Source organism: Elgaria multicarinata, chromosome 14 (assembly GCF_023053635.1).
Source record: "Elgaria multicarinata webbii isolate HBS135686 ecotype San Diego chromosome 14, rElgMul1.1.pri, whole genome shotgun sequence".
Taxonomy (NCBI): Eukaryota; Metazoa; Chordata; class Lepidosauria; order Squamata; family Anguidae; genus Elgaria; species Elgaria multicarinata.
Genome location: NC_086184.1, coordinates 1,381,337 through 1,398,023, shown reverse-complemented (window position 1 = coordinate 1,398,023; position 16,687 = coordinate 1,381,337). Strand labels below are relative to the sequence as shown.

General features: G+C 46.9%; 1 protein-coding gene across 1 annotated transcript in view; it reads right to left on the bottom strand.

Annotated features, from left to right (window-relative positions):
• FANCA (FA complementation group A) overlaps nt 1-16,687 on the bottom strand; it is a 45,625-nt gene extending 28,938 nt beyond the window's left edge. Inside the window, exons 1-14 of the mRNA XM_063141412.1 lie at nt 16,609-16,687; nt 15,219-15,328; nt 14,401-14,479; nt 13,779-13,912; nt 11,544-11,639; nt 10,740-10,813; nt 10,035-10,150; nt 9,295-9,377; nt 8,213-8,246; nt 7,172-7,238; nt 5,027-5,139; nt 3,757-3,833; nt 1,976-2,117; nt 1,068-1,201 (exon numbers count right to left, since the gene is read on the bottom strand). Coding sequence (XP_062997482.1) covers nt 1,068-1,201; nt 1,976-2,117; nt 3,757-3,833; nt 5,027-5,139; nt 7,172-7,238; nt 8,213-8,246; nt 9,295-9,377; nt 10,035-10,150; nt 10,740-10,813; nt 11,544-11,639; nt 13,779-13,912; nt 14,401-14,479; nt 15,219-15,328; nt 16,609-16,687 — 1,338 coding nt within the window. The remainder of the gene's footprint in view (nt 1-1,067; nt 1,202-1,975; nt 2,118-3,756; nt 3,834-5,026; nt 5,140-7,171; nt 7,239-8,212; nt 8,247-9,294; nt 9,378-10,034; nt 10,151-10,739; nt 10,814-11,543; nt 11,640-13,778; nt 13,913-14,400; nt 14,480-15,218; nt 15,329-16,608) is intronic.

Sequence of the window (16,687 nt, the reverse complement as noted above, 5' to 3'; positions counted from 1 at the left end):
TCCAAGCAAACGAGGCAGCCAGAGAGAACGGGCGAAGCCGGGCAAGAGAGAGAGAGAGAGACTCTTGGGCGGGAGAGCAACATAACATTTGAAGAACGGAGGGTACGAGGGGGAATGAGAGAGGAGAGATAAGAAGGTGCAAGAGCATGAGGGGATCTACACAGCGCCGTGAAGGCGCTTGCATGTGCCTGCAGCGCCCCCCGAAACTCATTGTGTAGATCCTGCCCTGGTGGGCGGCTGAGCAGCGCTGTCCTCCTCGCCTCAGCCTCGCCGTTCCCCTGCAGTGCTCGCCTGTCTGCTGGCAGGGCCGGCCTGCCTGCCTGCCTAGGTGGGTGGCCGGGCGGGAGAGGCGTTTGTGTGTGGAGGGCAAGGCAAGGAAAGTCTGGCCCCCAGAGCACCGGGCTGTGAGGCGTTCCTGGCCGTGCCGGCGGGCGCGTGGAACCTGCGTGTGTGTGAGTGTGTGTGTGTGCGTGCGTGCACGCATGCGGGCAAGGGGAGACTGCTGCTGCTGCTGCTGCTGCTGGGCTTTATATAGACACCCCAGAAGCCTGGGCGCCTTCCTCGCTCTGCGCTCCCTCACATTGTCTCAAACCAGTCAGCAGGGCAGGATCTACACAATGAGTTTCGGGGCATGCTGCAGGCGCACGCAAGCACCTTCATGACGCTGTGTAGATCCCCTCCTGGACACGCTTTGAATGTCAGCAAAAGGAGCTTATACTGAATTCTATATGGGATCGGAAGCCAATGAAGAGATTTCAACAAAGGAGAAACATGGTCCAAACGACGAGCCAAGAAAATAACCTTGGCTGCAGAATGGTGAAGGGAGACCAAAGTGGAGAGATGCGCATAAGGAAGATGAGCATTTCAACACTCCTGAAACGCCTGGGGAAGGACGCCACAGTCCCACTTTGCCTAGGCAGCCATGTTCCATTTCTACTCCAAGCCCACCCCAGCCAAGCGTGAAGCCCGCAGCCGCCCCCTCTCACAGGGAGCCTGCCCACTCCGGCAGGCCCCCGGGCTTGTCACTGACGCAACGTGCTTTTTTGCAAGCGTCCGTTTGATCTTACCTTGAACCATTCTGAGTACGGCATGAATATCGCAGGCCCCTCCAGGGCTGCCTGGCGGACTATTAAGAACGCAGTGATCATATTCTCAAAGTCATAATTCTCAAAGGCTTTTGTCAACAGATGGCCCAGCAGGTCTAGAAGAGGAACAGGAAAATCACTGACCCCTTACATATCAATGCGGGAAACTTGGATCTACAAGCCTGCATTCAAAGATCAAATTGAAGCCAAACGAGGTTTGGAATATTTCTTTATTAGGCAAGGATTTGTGAGAAAGCTGTAGAGGAAACTGCCTCAGGACATTACTCTGAAATGTAAATTCAAGAAATACCCTTGCACCTACCCTTAAAAATCATTTAAAAAAAATTTTTAAACATAATTTCAGAACTTTTTTTTTTTTTGGCTATTGGGGGGTGGGGTGGGGAGTATGCATTGGCAGAAAGATGTGGAATAAACGTCCCTAACTCTTCCTCCAAGGAGCTCAGACTAACATACTCAGGGTGGCTAGGCTGAGAGTTAATGAATGGCCCGAAGTCACCCTATGAGCTTCATGGTCAAGAGATTTGAACCCAGGTCTCCCCTCTCCTGGTCAGGCACTCTGGCCACCCCTCAACATCAGAGGATCTTTACTGCATTGCACTGCCAACAGAAGTCTGGTGGGTGGGTACCAGAGGCAGGACCTTTTAAGTTGTGGCACCAAACTTGTGGAATCCTTGTCAAAGGCCAGCATCATATTAAAACCGGGAATATTTCACAGGAAGGTAAATATTCTTTGTAACTATTTCTAGAATGCTGCACTAGCAGCATTCTAGAAATATTCACAGACATTTTCCTCCTTCGGTTTCAGCCTTTGCAAAGCAAGGAGCAGCAACATCTACAGCCAGGGCATCTTCACGAAATTCCACCTGTACCTTTTACCAACGGCTCTGCTTCAGAATGACAGACTAGCAGCGTGGAAACACAGGAAAGGACATGATGCCAGTTCACTTCACTCGTCTCCAGGACCTGCTGCAAGTGACGGATCAGGTCCTCCCCTTTGAACACCACAAACAGCTAGAAGGAAAGAACAAGGAAGTCCTTTTGGAATCCATGGAAGTTCGGAGACATCCTGCTTTGCATGCAGGAAGTCCGAAGGTTCGAAACCCCGGCATCTCCAGGTAGGACAGGAAAAACTCTCGAATGAAACCTCGGAGAGCCGCTGCTGCCAGTCAGTGTGAACAATACTGGGCTAGATGGACCCAGGGTCTGACTCAGTAGAAGTCACTTCTTGTTGGGTGGGGCGAGAAAGAGGATCACAAGGTTGGGATATCCAGAATCTGCTAACTTTCATATTCGGTGCTTGCCCTTTATGCAACGGTGACTTCTCTCCACTACTTACTTCCACAAGAGCCTAATGCAGCCTTCCTCAACCTGGGGCGCTCCAGATGTGTTGGACTGCATCTCCCAGAATGCCCCAGCCAGCTGGCTGGGGCATTCTGGGAGATGCAGTCCAACACATCTGGAGCGCCCCAGGTTGAGGAAGGCTGGCCTAATGAGACCTTCGAACAGAAGGTTACCCCTCCTTGATTTTAATTAAAAAACCAAAGACTATCACCTTGGATACATCCTTACTTTCCTTTTACTCCCACCTTTTACACACAAACACACAGTGTCGCAAGCCTCTTGGCAAAACATAATCTTACTGACGCATGATTTTGCTCCCTCGTCTCCGTTGCCTGATGTTCAGTGCCAAAGAGCCAGTTCCAATTTTGTTATAATTGAAACTTGCTATTTCTAAGCAACCCAGATCATAGAATCATAGAATAGCAGAGTTGGAAGGGGCCTACAAGGCCATCGAGTCCAATCCCCTGCTCAATGCAGGAATCCACCCTAAAGCATCCCTGACAGATGGTTGTCCAGCTGCCTCTTGAAGGCCTCTAGTGTGGGAGAGCCCACCAGTTCTCTAGTTCTAATGTCATACTGCTCTAACAGTCAGGAAGTTTTTCCTGATGTCCAGCTGGAATCTGGCTTCCTTTAACTTGAGCCCGTTATTCCGTGTCCTGCACTCTGGGAGGATCGAGAAGAGATCCTGGCCCTCCCATGTAACAAGAGTTGTGACATGAAAGCCAAAGAGTGCAATTCAACTAGTTAAGCAATTTTAAGGAGCACAAACTGTAAAAAAAAAAAAAAAAGGAAAAAGGAAAAGGTAGCTCTGTGCTAAAAGGTAGGGCTTGCACAAAACATGAATGGTTTATTTAACCCACGGGTTGTTGAATTCTGGGCTGTTGTGATATGCGAAGCCAGCTGTGCTAATAAGCCATAGTTTGTTCACCACAAACAACCCAGAAAGAGAAGCCATGGTTTGTGAACTGTGGGTTATGTGTGAACCCAGAAGTGTGGGTTATTCATGGGTTGTTTCGCCAGCCTACAGAGGCAGTGGGCGAGAGTGTTTTTTAAAAACCTGCCACCCTACATGCCAGTACTACAGTGCCGCAAAGGCATGTGGGATGCAGGGAGGGAACAGTCAAAGGAGGAGGGAAACAACCAGCCTGAGACTGAGCACACAAACCGTGGTTTGTTCAATCTTCTGCCAGACCCATCCTGGGTAGGACAACAAGCCATGGGATAACCATGGGTTAAATAAACCATGGGTTAGCGTTATGTGTAAACTGGGTCAGAGTGTTCTTGTTCCGATCCCCCAAGGAAGACATACCTTGCGGTACAGCATGGTGAGCACTGAACTGGTTCTTGCAAAGCTCCACTCTCTCTGCAGATGGATGGCATCAGAAACTGTGTTCAGAGAAGACAGGATGGGGGGGGGAAAGCTAATTTCAGAGAATGGCAAGAGCAATGCTGAAGAACAAAAATATCAATGCTTCCTTTGCTTCTGCATCACAAAATAGGTCACTCAGTTATTTCTAGCAGCTCCCCAAGCCGTAACCCAAGGACCTCCCTTGCGCAGGCTGCTCACGGAAGAGCTCAGTCCCCGCGTGGAAAACTAGGAGTTTGCAGTGAAGGAGAGTCCGGATGTCCATAGGGCAAACGCAGTGTTGCCAGGCAGGAAGGGCATGATATAAGACACCCTTCCCCAACTTGGTGCCCTTCAGATGTGCTGGACTAGATTTCTCATAATACCCCAGCAAGGAAACCTGGCTGGGGGCGTTATGGGAGGTTGGGGAAGGCTGACACTAAATGAGTGGAAAACCAAGTTCTCTGCATGGAGCTTCAGGATCAGGCTTGTGAATTAGGACAGCAGGGGGCTCCCCAAATCCCACCATGTCGAGGGCAGCCAGGACAGAGGGGCCTGCCTGACTACCTGAACGGAAGATGAATTCATGTGTTTTGCTTTCGTCAGTCAATCTGCAAGGGTATTTAGCTGGAAACCTATTAGGAAACGTTGAAAATAAAGAGAGACTAAGAAGCAGGGCTGAGAATCTTCAGCGGACACCAGCTTGCCACGTGGGCCCCCGCTTCTCCTTCAGGGACCTCCTTCGCTGCTTTCGGTCTGGCCTTAGACCAGGCCCAGGGGCCAACCTAGGCCCTCCAGATGCCCCCTCCCCCTTTCCGGGCTCTTTTTTGGTTTTCTGGATTTTGCAGAGTTTCCCCCCCCCCCATTCTAAAAGCTTGACCTGCCTCTACAAAGGCTTGGATACTGGCAGGGAGAGCTTACAGCTCAACCAGGCTGGCATCTTCGGCCCTGCCCCCATTTGCCCCACTCACCACTGGATCATGGCACCTGAGAGCTTCTCCCCAGAACTAATCCCATGCCTTTAGTCCCAGTTCTCAATGCTCCATTAAACAGGTCAGCATTTCAGGAACCCTGCTGGACCCTGGGTCAAAGGGGGAGCCTCTCCGGTGACTGCTCAGTGCACTCCAGGGAGGATTTAAGCCAGCCCTTGAGAAATCCCCACTTAGCCCCTCTGAAGGCCTGTGAAAGTTCATATCCCGCACAGTGAATTCATCTCTCATCCCAGGAGTCCTACCTTTTAACTGGGGGCTGTAGGTCAGAACCTGGGTCAAGGTGTGATTGAAGAACGGCCGCAACGACTCAAGAGGAAGGGAGCCTTGGGCTGCCATCGTGCCGAACGCACAGAGCCTATAGGGAAGAGAAAGCGCTCAAGAACACTGACTCATCACACATGAATTACGGTTAATGGCTCCAATTTTCCCACTAAATCGGCAGTCACCAGAAAGGCTGTCAAAATATATGTAAATATTTACCATTTATTTTAGCTACATTTGCAGGGGGAAAGATACAGTGAATTTCTTGTCGAAAGGAAGGCGTTGTGCTAATGCAAAGAACGCCGCTGAGGGACGCAGCTCAGAAGGGAAAGCTGGAACTCAGGAAAAGGTTCAAGCATGTCAGTTTGCAGGAACCAAGACTGACTGGGGCCCGAAAGTGGGATCTCAGGGGAAAGAGCAGGTGGCAACTGCTGTTTATAGCCTGGAGAGTAAAGCTTGTACAGGAAGTGGAAGATTAAAAAGGAAAATCAAACAGGTACAATTGCTGTAAAATCCTGTTAATGTCAACAACGCACGGTTTAGGATTTCCCATTCAAATGCTACTGAAGTTGAACATTGGCCAGGCCTGGTGGATAAAGAACAGGCACTGCATATCTCAGAATAAATGGTGCATAGTATTATAGCCAAAGCTTTATCACACCAGCGTTATACTGTGCAATCACTGCAAATTGTGTGCAAAGGACTCCGAAGTTTTCCATTTTATAATCTGCTTTTATTGTGAAGTACTCTGAAGTTTTCTAGTTTATAATCAGCTTTGACTGTGAAGTACTCCCATGCATCCTGCTTTAATTGTGCTATAAAGGGGAAAGAATCGAGGTATTTAGCTACTAGATTTCAAGAGAATCATTTGTTGTTTTCGAGCGGCCACTGGGGGTGCAGGATCATGTTTAAAGAAAAATTAAACAAATGCTTATATCTGCGTAAATGTTAAAGATAAAGACATCAACATTAGCACAGTAATAGATATTAAGGAGAGCTTTACGCATACCAAATTTGAATCGGATTGGGTCATCCGTTGATTTTTTATGATTTTTTTTACATTTCCCTCCTTAAACCCATTTCCTGGTATGCAAAGGATTTTAGGAGCGCTGCCGCCCGGGGTGTGATTTAGCTAACAACAACAACAACGACCGCTTGGCGCTGTAGGGGATAATTCGAAGGAAACAGGTATGTGGGATGAAGCTACCATAGACATGATGATACTGCCTCAAAACAGTGGGTCATCGAGTCCAATGCTCTATCTCCACCGCAAGCAGGGGCAAGACAGAGGCTGTCTCTGATTTCTGTCTCCAACATGAGATAACTGGAAATATGCCCCCACTTTACATTGAGGTTCCATCATTTTCTCCCATTTTGCTAAATACAAAAATATTCATCCAGTACGTCAATATCCAAGATTACAAATCACATCATGTAACAGAATAATATGAGGTTATACACCATTAAGACTGCTTGATACTAAGTTTAAGAAGACACGGCTACTTTTCACATTTGTGCCATCAGGGATTTCTGAAATATAAATGCATCACTGATCTCCAAACGGCACTGTTTGTTCTTTGATAAGCACTTAATTGAACTGACTTGACGAAATCCAAGACTTAAAAAAAACCTGTTTTCTTCAGCATTCCAAGAGTTCCACATAAATGCTTCTAGCAGCAGTAAGTAAATGAAAGAGTGGGTTATATTTATAGGTGCAGTAGGGACGTTGTTTTGGGTCTACAGATAATTGGTGCTAGAAACTGAGTTGACATTCTTAGGAAAAAAATATCTCACTGCACACAACCTCTGATCTGCATATATCTTCAGGATAAGAAGGGGACAGGAGTAACTCCTACTTAGGAGAGGTGTTTCAACCTTTTAGAACAGGGGAGGGGGGCATGACTGCACACACCTGGGAAACTACCCAAAGGTTCGGAGGTAGGAGGAGGGTGGGTGTAGCGAGGGGAAGGGGTTGGGGCCATCAGAAAACCCCCGAGGTCTCCATCTGGCCCTCGGGCCTGTGATTCTATTCCCCTGCATCAAAGCATCCACTTCTGTAGTTAAACAGTGCTCTCAGAATCATGCACATTTCTTTGCAGAACCTCTAGAAAGAGGCAGAACTTTACCAGCATTTCACCGCCTTCAGTGTAGAGGCATCCTCTTGCTTCTCCTTAGCTACAGCATCAAGCACCCCTATATAGAAACAAAAAACAAAACATTGTGAGTAGGCGAAAGAAAGCTAGAATCATGTTCAATAAACGTGGAAGAAGGCAGTTGGGACACATGCATACAAAAGGAAAAGACTGTGCACCTCCTTTAAGGCTGCCTTCCCCAATTTGCTGCCCGCCAGATGTGTTGGACTACAACTCCCAGCATCCTCCAACCAGGGAAAAGAAAAAAAAAACACTTCAAACTCTGGAGCTGCTACGAACACTTACTAAAGAAACAGAGGACTGGAAGCAATTAACCCTGACCTTGAACCACTTTACAAAGGTTTAGCATGTGCAGTTTAAGTTCTGAAAGATTGCCCTAATATTTGCACTTCAGAAGTAATTGGGGCACAATCCACCAGGAATGCTTATTTCACAGGCGCCCCTGAAATTAATGTCAGCTGCATATGAACTACTATTGTAGCGAGTAGTGATATGGGTTTTCGGTGTGTGTGGGGGGAATCCTATACAAATTAGGTTAAGCTCCATAGGGAAATTTACATCGGAATATTCTCAATTTGCACCATAAATTTTTCTGGAATGCTAGAGATTGATCTAATTTAGTATATTTATTTATTTATTGCATTCTATACCGCCCAATAGCCCAAGCTCTCTGGGCGGTTCACAAAATTAAGAGAGCTCCGGCTATTGGGCGGTATAGAAACGTAACAAATAAATAAATAAATAAATAAAACTGATGCCTGCTGATGACATAATAAAAATACATTAGCGCCATTGACAAGGCACAAGTTTACCATATAATTTAGTCCAAGCAACTCTAGTTTTAGGTTATAGCGCTTGATCATTCATTATCCCCATCCCTACACATGCAGAGGTAGTTGAAAAGCTAATTACATACTCAGCCCATTCCAGCATGTCAACAAATGCCAGCAAAAGGGGTAAAGCATCATGGTGATTTAGATCCCAATGCAATTTATTTCTATAACCACTACTTACATGCCAGCATTCTCTCAAGTACGGCACAGCAGGTCTGTGGAAAGACACACGCACACACAATATAACAATTAGCTTTCCAGCAGATCTGCTCAAGTGACTGAAACCTTTGGGTGCTCCTCCAATTTTTAACTTAAAAGAGAAATGTATTTGTCAGTTAATTAAGATAAGGACAGAGATTCATTGAATTAAAAAAAGTAAAGAGAAAGGCACTTATGGACCCCTGTAACGCAAGAAAAGGATGAAGAGACATTCATATCCCACCCCTTTTTGCTCTTGCAAGGAGCCCAAGGCACCGTTCTCCTCCAACTCCTCTCCATTTTACCCTTACAACAACCCTGTAAGGTAGGCTGGGTTGAGTCCGTGACTGGCCCAAAATCACCCAGTGAGCTTCACGGCTGAGTGGGGACTAGAACCCGGATCTCCTGAGTCCCAGTTCAGCTCTCATGACACCACACTGGCTCTCCAGAACAAACAAACACACAGCTGTCTTATAGGGAGGCTGTAATGGGGGGGGGGGGAGAGAGATTGCCCCCTCCCTCGCTATCCTTCTACAGCAGCCTTCCTCAACCTGGGGCACTCCAGATGTGTTGGACTGCATCTCCCAGAATGCCCCAGCTGGCTGGGGCATTCTGGGAGTTGTAGTCCAACACATCTGGAGCGCCCCAGGTTGAGGAAGGCTGTTCTACAGCAAGCAAAGACTTTTAATTGAAGGAGGAATTTGCGTGTAAGCAGGTTTACCGAGTGGGGTGTTGCTTTTATTCTGTTATTGTTGCATATTTAATTGAGCTTTTAATGTATTTGTTTTATTAATGTTTAAACCAAACATTAATAAAATGTTTGATCTAAGCTGCTTTGCGTACCATTTTCTTGGTAAAAAGATGGGGTACAAAATAAAGCAAAGAGTGAGAACACTGGTCCATCTAGCTGCAGCTCTGCAGGGCTTCAGGCTTTTCCCTGCCCTAGCTGAAGAGAGGACCAATCTCTTTCTGCTTGGACTGTGGCTTGTTTCACTCATATCTACAGTGCTCCGAAAACTGTTTTATTAGGGGCCATCATAATGAATGACTCCATGCTGTTCTTACTTCAGAGATCTTCTGCTGTTCCAGCTTCTTTCCCCGCTCAAGCGTTTTCTGAAATCCATTACGAAGAAACATGATCAGAAAGTCTAGAAATTAAGAACAAAATCACTGTCAACATTCCCCTACACCAATCAGAACACATCAGGAACACACGAAAAACTAAAACAGCACTGAACAGTTAAGAGAAGAATCAGCAGAAGATGGATTGTTTCAATGCTCAAACCTTGAATCCCTTAAAAGGTTTTAAAAAAATCAGTTTCATGCTATGTTTTCACATTCCACAAGACTTCTACTGTCCCTCTGCTGCCACTATTGAAAACAGGCAGTTATCCGCCCCCAGCAAAGGTCTGGTGTCTGGCTTAACAGTGGCAGTAGTGCAACTCATCACCAAATCTGACAGGGGATTAAGAAAGTTCTGTAGGTCACACCGGTGTTAGTTAGCACAAACTGAAGCAGCTTAGGCTGAGAAAGGCAGCTTAAAGCAAGAACAGTGAAGCAGTTTCCTCGGAACAGTAGATGTGGTAACTATCAGAATGTAAAAGACTGTGCGGGGAAGAAATCAAGGCCTAGAATATCCCGCAAAACAGCAGAGATGGGCAGCCTTCATGACTTGCAAGCCTTCTTAGACTTGTCAACTAGCCACGGCTCTTGCCTTCAGGCACAACACACTGTGGTTCTAGTTTCCACAGGAGCCAAAATCTGCCGGGGCCCACGGGATCGCTGCTTTCAGAGTCAGAGCTTGCCTCGAAGAAGTTTGCACCCCAGGGGCTCTGGGTCCAGGGAAGGATCTTCGATCTGATGGCACAGAAGACAAAGGCTGCTGCACAGCCAGTCCACCAATGCAGGGGCATCTGGATTGCTGAGAAGATACAACAACAACAGCAGCTGCAGCTTGCACCATTTAGTCTTTCCTGGGGGGGCGCTTCCCCCCTCCCACCGCCCCACAACATTCAGCTAGGTATTCAGCTGGGGTGTTGCACGTGCGAAGCACATGGTCCAAGCTTTCAGCACTCAGAGAGCAGGCAGGGCTGGCATCTGATCCCATGCCTCCAAAGAGACTGGGGGGCCTCCTATAGCACAGACCAGCCCTCCAGATGTGTTGGACTGCAACTCCCATCATTCCCAGCCAACATGGCCGATGGCTGAGGATGATCTGGATGACACCAGGTTGGGGAAGGTGCCCTAGACCATTTGGCCGAAGACTCCAGGGCTGCCAAGGCTTCCTGGCTACATTTGTCATCTAGAACCCACTGTCAGGTTCTCGGCTCTTAGCGTAGCTCCCTGCTGCGACCTGCCACGGATCACTGCAAACCTTGCTTGGCACTCTCTGCACAGCACACACGCACCCTCATTGAGCACAGCGAGAGCGCCACAGGCAGGGGTCCAAAACGCTGACCCACTTTCACACCAAGACAAAAACGACTGCAAAGCTACAAGCCTCTACTTACTTCTCCAGCAGTTCTTCCAAGCTAACGATGTTCTCTCTATGCAGGTGCCACGCAAGTTCCAGAACGAGCGGGCTCTGAGGGCAGGAAGGTTACAGTAAGGCCACAGGAGCTGCAAAGACGCACGGCCAGCACCAACAGCCAAGCAACTCAGTCACCTGCAAAAACCCAGTGGCTGATAGCCCTCACGGGGCGACAGGACACACCTGCTGCCTTGCACTCAGCCAGGGTGAAGATACGTAGCTCTGAGGGAATGAGATGCAGATGTAATACTATATATACTATACTATATTATTGCCAAAATCCAAGCGGCATTGATTGACTGCCTTTCTATACAGCCTTTCTGAAGGCAAACCAGGCAGTTTACAAAGAGTTCAGAAAATAAAAGCATAGCAAAAAAAACTTGGGTTAAAAACCCACGTTAAAAAGATGTGTCTTGACCCCCTTCCTGAATGCAGAGTTTGGAAGCAACACAAGTGTAAACAAGGGTGTCTTCAAAAGGGCCTCTCAATATGACTGGGGTCAGGAGCAGGTTCAGAGGCAGTCGCTGAGATTTAGCACAATACTGGCCGGTTTATAGGCCTGCACTCAGCAGTTTGCTACTGACTCATTTAAAAACATTTTTAGACATCAGAGGAAGAGTCCGGCGTTTCTCTGAAACATTTCAAATGTACTTTTCAGCATTCCTGCATGAAGAGGAGTGAGGGTAGAAACACCCAGTAACGTGATTAACAGTTCCCTGACATATGTATATAGCCCCCCCCCACCAATTCTCTCTCTAGAAGCCACACACACACACCTTCTTACCTGCATTTTCCATATTTCTTGCGCAAACAGCAAATGGCAGAAAGCATTATGTGTTAACAAGTCCTTCAAAGTCTGGAGCAAGCAAGACAACTTTTTCTGTAATTAAACAAAAAAAAGGGCTGCAATTTGATTCAAGGGCTGTTGTTGGTTTTAGTCAGTGAACCATCTGTCTTAAAGAAAGCTATGTTGCTAGAAAGAAAAGGGTCTGTAGATTGTTTCCTCTTCATCATATTTTGATTAGGGAAAATTCTGTTTTAACATACCAAAATAGCTTCCAAAATACACAAATTCAAAATCAATCAATATTGTGGAAGATTTTAAAATGCATGAATTCAAATAGACACTGAACTGGTTCACATGATCATCAGGGGTTAAACAAACCACAATAACTTGTCACAAGTCCCAGAATATTTGTTGGTTGTCTGTCGGCCCACCAACTGATTGCTACGTGAGAGAAGCAAATTTTCATCTATAATCAAAGCTTTACTCAATTGACTCCACTACCTTAGAGGTTAGAATCATAGAATAGCGGAGTTGGAAGGGGCCTACAAGGCCATCGAGTCCAACCCCCTGCTCAATGCAGGAATCCACCCTAAAGCATCCCTGACAGATGGTTGTCCAGCTGCCTCTTGAAGGCCTCTAGTGTGGGAGAGCCCACAACCTCCCTATGTAACTGGTTCCATTGTCGCACTGCTCTAACAGTCAGGAAGTTTTTCCTGATGTCCAGCTGGAATCTGGCTTCCTTTAACTTGAGCCCGTTATTCCGTGTCCTGCACTCTGGGAGGATCGAGAAGAGATCCTGGCCCTCCTCTGTGGGACAACCGTTCAAGTATTTGAAGAGGGCTATCAAGTCTCCCCTCAATCTTCTCTTCTCCAGGCTAAACATGCCCAGTTCTTTCAGTCTCTCTGCATAGGACTTTGTTTCCAGACCCCTGATCATCCTTGTTTCCCTCCTCTGAACACGCTCCAGCTTGTCTGCATCCTTCTAAAAGTTGCACACTTTAAAACACAGGCACAAACACTAACCAAAAAATATCCGACATTGTGTCATGCTCAGGAGATTAGCAAGAAAACATCAAGCCTAATCCTGTTCTGTCCAGTCATCCAGGTCAGTAACGACTAGGGATCACTGGCAGAGTTCACAACCTGGAGACGAGGTTTAAGTCTGGAGACCAGCTTCAGAGGCTCCTCAGACTCACCTCAAAGAAGAGTCAAGCACTGCAAGCCCTCCAAACTCTGATCTGGCTTGCAAAAAAAAAACCAGGCTGCAGCAGCTTAACACCATCCCCACTCAAATCTCCAAATGACAGCATGCAAGGACAAGAGGGCTCCACTGGGAAAGCATTGGCGGTGTGGGGGGGGGGGGCGGTCTTCAAAGTCTCCATGAGCTGTAAATGATCGCTTATCCTGGCCAGGAAAGCCTCTCCTGCAAATGATTCAGTTACTGCTGTGGGGGAGGCAAAAGCCCACCCCATTGGAGACTGGATCATGGATCATGGTTTAACTTGGATCATGGTTTAACTTGTTTTTAACCGTGCATATTTATTGTTTTATACTGTATGTTTTTATCTGTACGCCGCTCTGAGATCTTAATGATATAGGGCGGGATATAAACATTTTAAATAAATAAATAAATAAATAAGCCTTCAGACAGGAGGGTCTCCTGAGAGGGAGAGGGCATTTCTCCTCCACCAACAGTTTTCAGTGCGTCTCCACCCCCACCCCACCCCACCCCGCCATGGCAGCTTGCAGCAGCCAAGAAAGCAAGGTTTACAGCAGGGATGGGTGAATGTGTGGCTTTCCAGATGCTATTGGGGACTGCAACTCCCAACAGCCCTCACTATTGTTTATACTGCCTGGAGCTGATGGGAATTGCAGTCCAACCACACCTGGGGTGTGCGTCACACATTCCTTACCGTCGTTTTAAAGAGAAGGGGTGAGTGGCATGGAAAAAGGGGCAATGGCATTCAGGAGATCCCTGGGATGTTGGCAAATCTGGAGCAGTTCAGAAGTGTGCCGGGTTATTTCTGCAAGTTATTTCCAACCCCACCTGAGCAGGGTTTTCACTTCCTGATCAGAGGGAAATTGACAGGTATGGACCCTCTAATTGAGCGTGAGCCCTATGTGCATCTTTAGTATCTCTAATCAAAGTTTAATGTTCACTTAAAAAGCAGCGCTTGGCATGTATGTTTCTCTCAGCTTTGCCATATGTGAAAACAACCACTTCCCCCTTACTCTTTGCTCTGCATTCAGCAACGCAGTTTGACCCGATTCTGCAGAGATCTTCTCAATATTGCTGGCAGCGGTTCTGGCTGACAAGATGCCCACGGGTACACCCAGCGTGGAAGCCTGATCCTGCAAGGCTGAGACTAGAACATAAAAGTAGAGACAGACGTGTAAGTGGCTTCTGAACATAAGACAGAGTCTAAGAGGGCAGACTGTTCATGACGGCTTTAGTCACTGTTTAAGATACCAGCTGAATTTTCACCAAGAAACAGCAAATCAAGGACAGTGAATATATTTCAGGAATTGAGGACATGGTTTGCTTTTAAAAGTCCCCAGATTCAATTTCCAGGATCTCCAGCTGAAAAGACTCACGCTGCAGGGCTAGGGTTGTATCCAATGTTATCTAATTTAAGTCCCATTCATTTCAATGAGTCTACTCTAAGTAGGGCAAACACTGGATACAACTACTAGGAACTATCACTGCCACAAAACTCTGCAGAGCTGCTCCTGCCAGTTACTGTTAATAGTACCAGACTAAACGGACCGTTTATATCAGTATTCTTATCTTGCTGAATAAACCGACTTGATTTTTAGCCACCCCCTCTAACGAAACAGGTTTTTTTTAACCTACCCACAAATAGTTCTGGAACTGAAGCTTCGCTGCCTGAACTATTGAAACATTCTGGCTTGTTACATCCTGAACTCCCCACCTGTAAAGAGAGAGAGAGAGAGAGATGATCATCTTGTGTTTATAACACATGTATCAAGTACTTTGGCCTTCGCCTGGCCTGTTCCAGATGCAGCATTTTGACAAGCGTTAAAACATTTGGACATTGCTAACACAGCAAACATTTCGCTGTCCAAGAAAGAAATGTGATACTTCTCTGAAATGGAGATTGCCTATCTTTTAAGGCATTCTGTGAAGCTAACAGGCAGAAAAAAACACCTGGTCAAGATGTGCACACGTTTCTTTTTTATTCAAATACCTCTTCAGTAGTACTGAAATAGTTCATAAAAATTAGTTCATAAAAATTTTTGTGAACCGCCCAGAGAGCTTCGGCTATTGGGCGGTATAAAAATGTAACAAATAAATAAATAAGGCAACAATCCCAACACACGTACTAGAAAGTAAGACCCAATGAGCTCAATGCAACTTACTTCCGAGTAAACATGCTTTGGATTGCACCGTAAGTGAAGTCTGCTCCCTATGGAGATATCACCCTCCCCCCGAAAGAAACACTCTATGGGTGGCATCCAATGTCAGTCTAATTTAAGTCCCACTCATTTCAACTTCTACTCTAAGTAGGAGCAACATTGCATACAAACCCATATATTTAATTTTAATAGTCTGCATTGCACTCCCAGCCATCATGACTGGTCACCACAATTTAAACCAGAAGCGCAAACTCAGTCCTCAACTTCTAGAGAAGCAAAAGTTTCCTCTCTCACCTCCAGCAAAAGGTCACCCAGGTTCTGGTGGCAACTCAAAACACGCAGAGCCGCTTCCTGCAGATTCTGTTCATTTTTACTTTTGCATTTCTGTTTCTTGGATCTTCCTGCTAGGGGAAAAAGAAGACAGACACACATATAACTATATTGGCCTGAGAAACCAAGCAACTCATTTTTGATCATCAGACCAAGTTGGGTTGAACTGTCTATGTCCTAGTTGCGGCCTAATGGAGAATGGGAAAACATTTCCAGTTCTAGGAGCCATTTTGAAATCTCTATAGTGCAGTGCACAAGCTATAGATGCCCTAATGTGATTCTCAGGGGTAGGCATAAGGTAAATCATGATCTCTGGATTATTTGCAGTAGGTCAGCAAATCCCAATTGTTAATAACAACAAAATGGCTTTCTCCATCGAGTTCTGGTTCTCAAATCAAATTCCTAGGCTCTGAATATGATCAGAGGAACCCAAGATCAGGGGTTTCGGTAAAAAAGCAAAGCACATCTGACAAGGCAGAAGTCTGCCCAGCCCTGGTCTACTTGGACAGCTGCTGTCCAGGGTATCCGGCAGACAAGGGTCTTTCCAGTCACCAGATCCTTTTAACTGGAGATGCCGGGTGGTTGTGAGGATAAAACAGAGATGAGGAGGAGGAGGAGGAGCACACCAGAGGGGAAAAGGCGGGATATAAATGTAATAATGAACGAAGAAAATAAAATAAGATTGACCCCAGGACCTTCTGCATGGGAAGAAGGTGCTTGGTAGACGATTCTGGGCTAGATGGACAAATAGACTGACTTGGTATAAGACAACTTCTTAGGTTCCTCTCACGGGTTCATGGACTTCTCAGGGTTTGTTGCAAGGATAAAATAGGATCCAGAAAGAAGCATCCCCAACCTGACACCCTTCAGAGATGTTTGACTACTTGGCAAGTACTGCACTGCTTTCAAAGAGACTTTCTGAGCATACACAGAGTGCAGCTCCCTCTCCACTGAGTGCTACACCCTTTGGGAAACAGAACCTCTAAGCATACACAGAGTACAGATCCTTCTCCACTGGGCAAGCGCTCTACCTCTTGCAAAGAGAGCCTCCGAGCATACAAAGAGTGCAAATCCTTCCCCATCGGTCAAGCACTGTAACTCTTGCAAAGACAAGTCTCTAAGCATGCACAGAGTGCAGCTCCCTCCCCACTGAGCCCAGAACCCTTTGGAAAGAGTCTCTGAGCATACATGGAGCACAACTCCCTCCCCCCATTGGACGAGGGCTGCATTCCTTGTAAGGAGAGCCTCTGAGCACACGCAGAGTGCAGCGCCTTCCCCACTGGACAGGCGCTGCACTCTTCGCAAAAAGAGCCTCTGAGCATACACAGAGTGGCGGCCCCGGAGCGCCACCTACCCAGGAGCGCGGAGAGAGCCCGGCCCCGGCCCCGGCCCCGGCCCCGGCCGCCCTCCCCTGGCCCCGCGGCCGCCTCCAT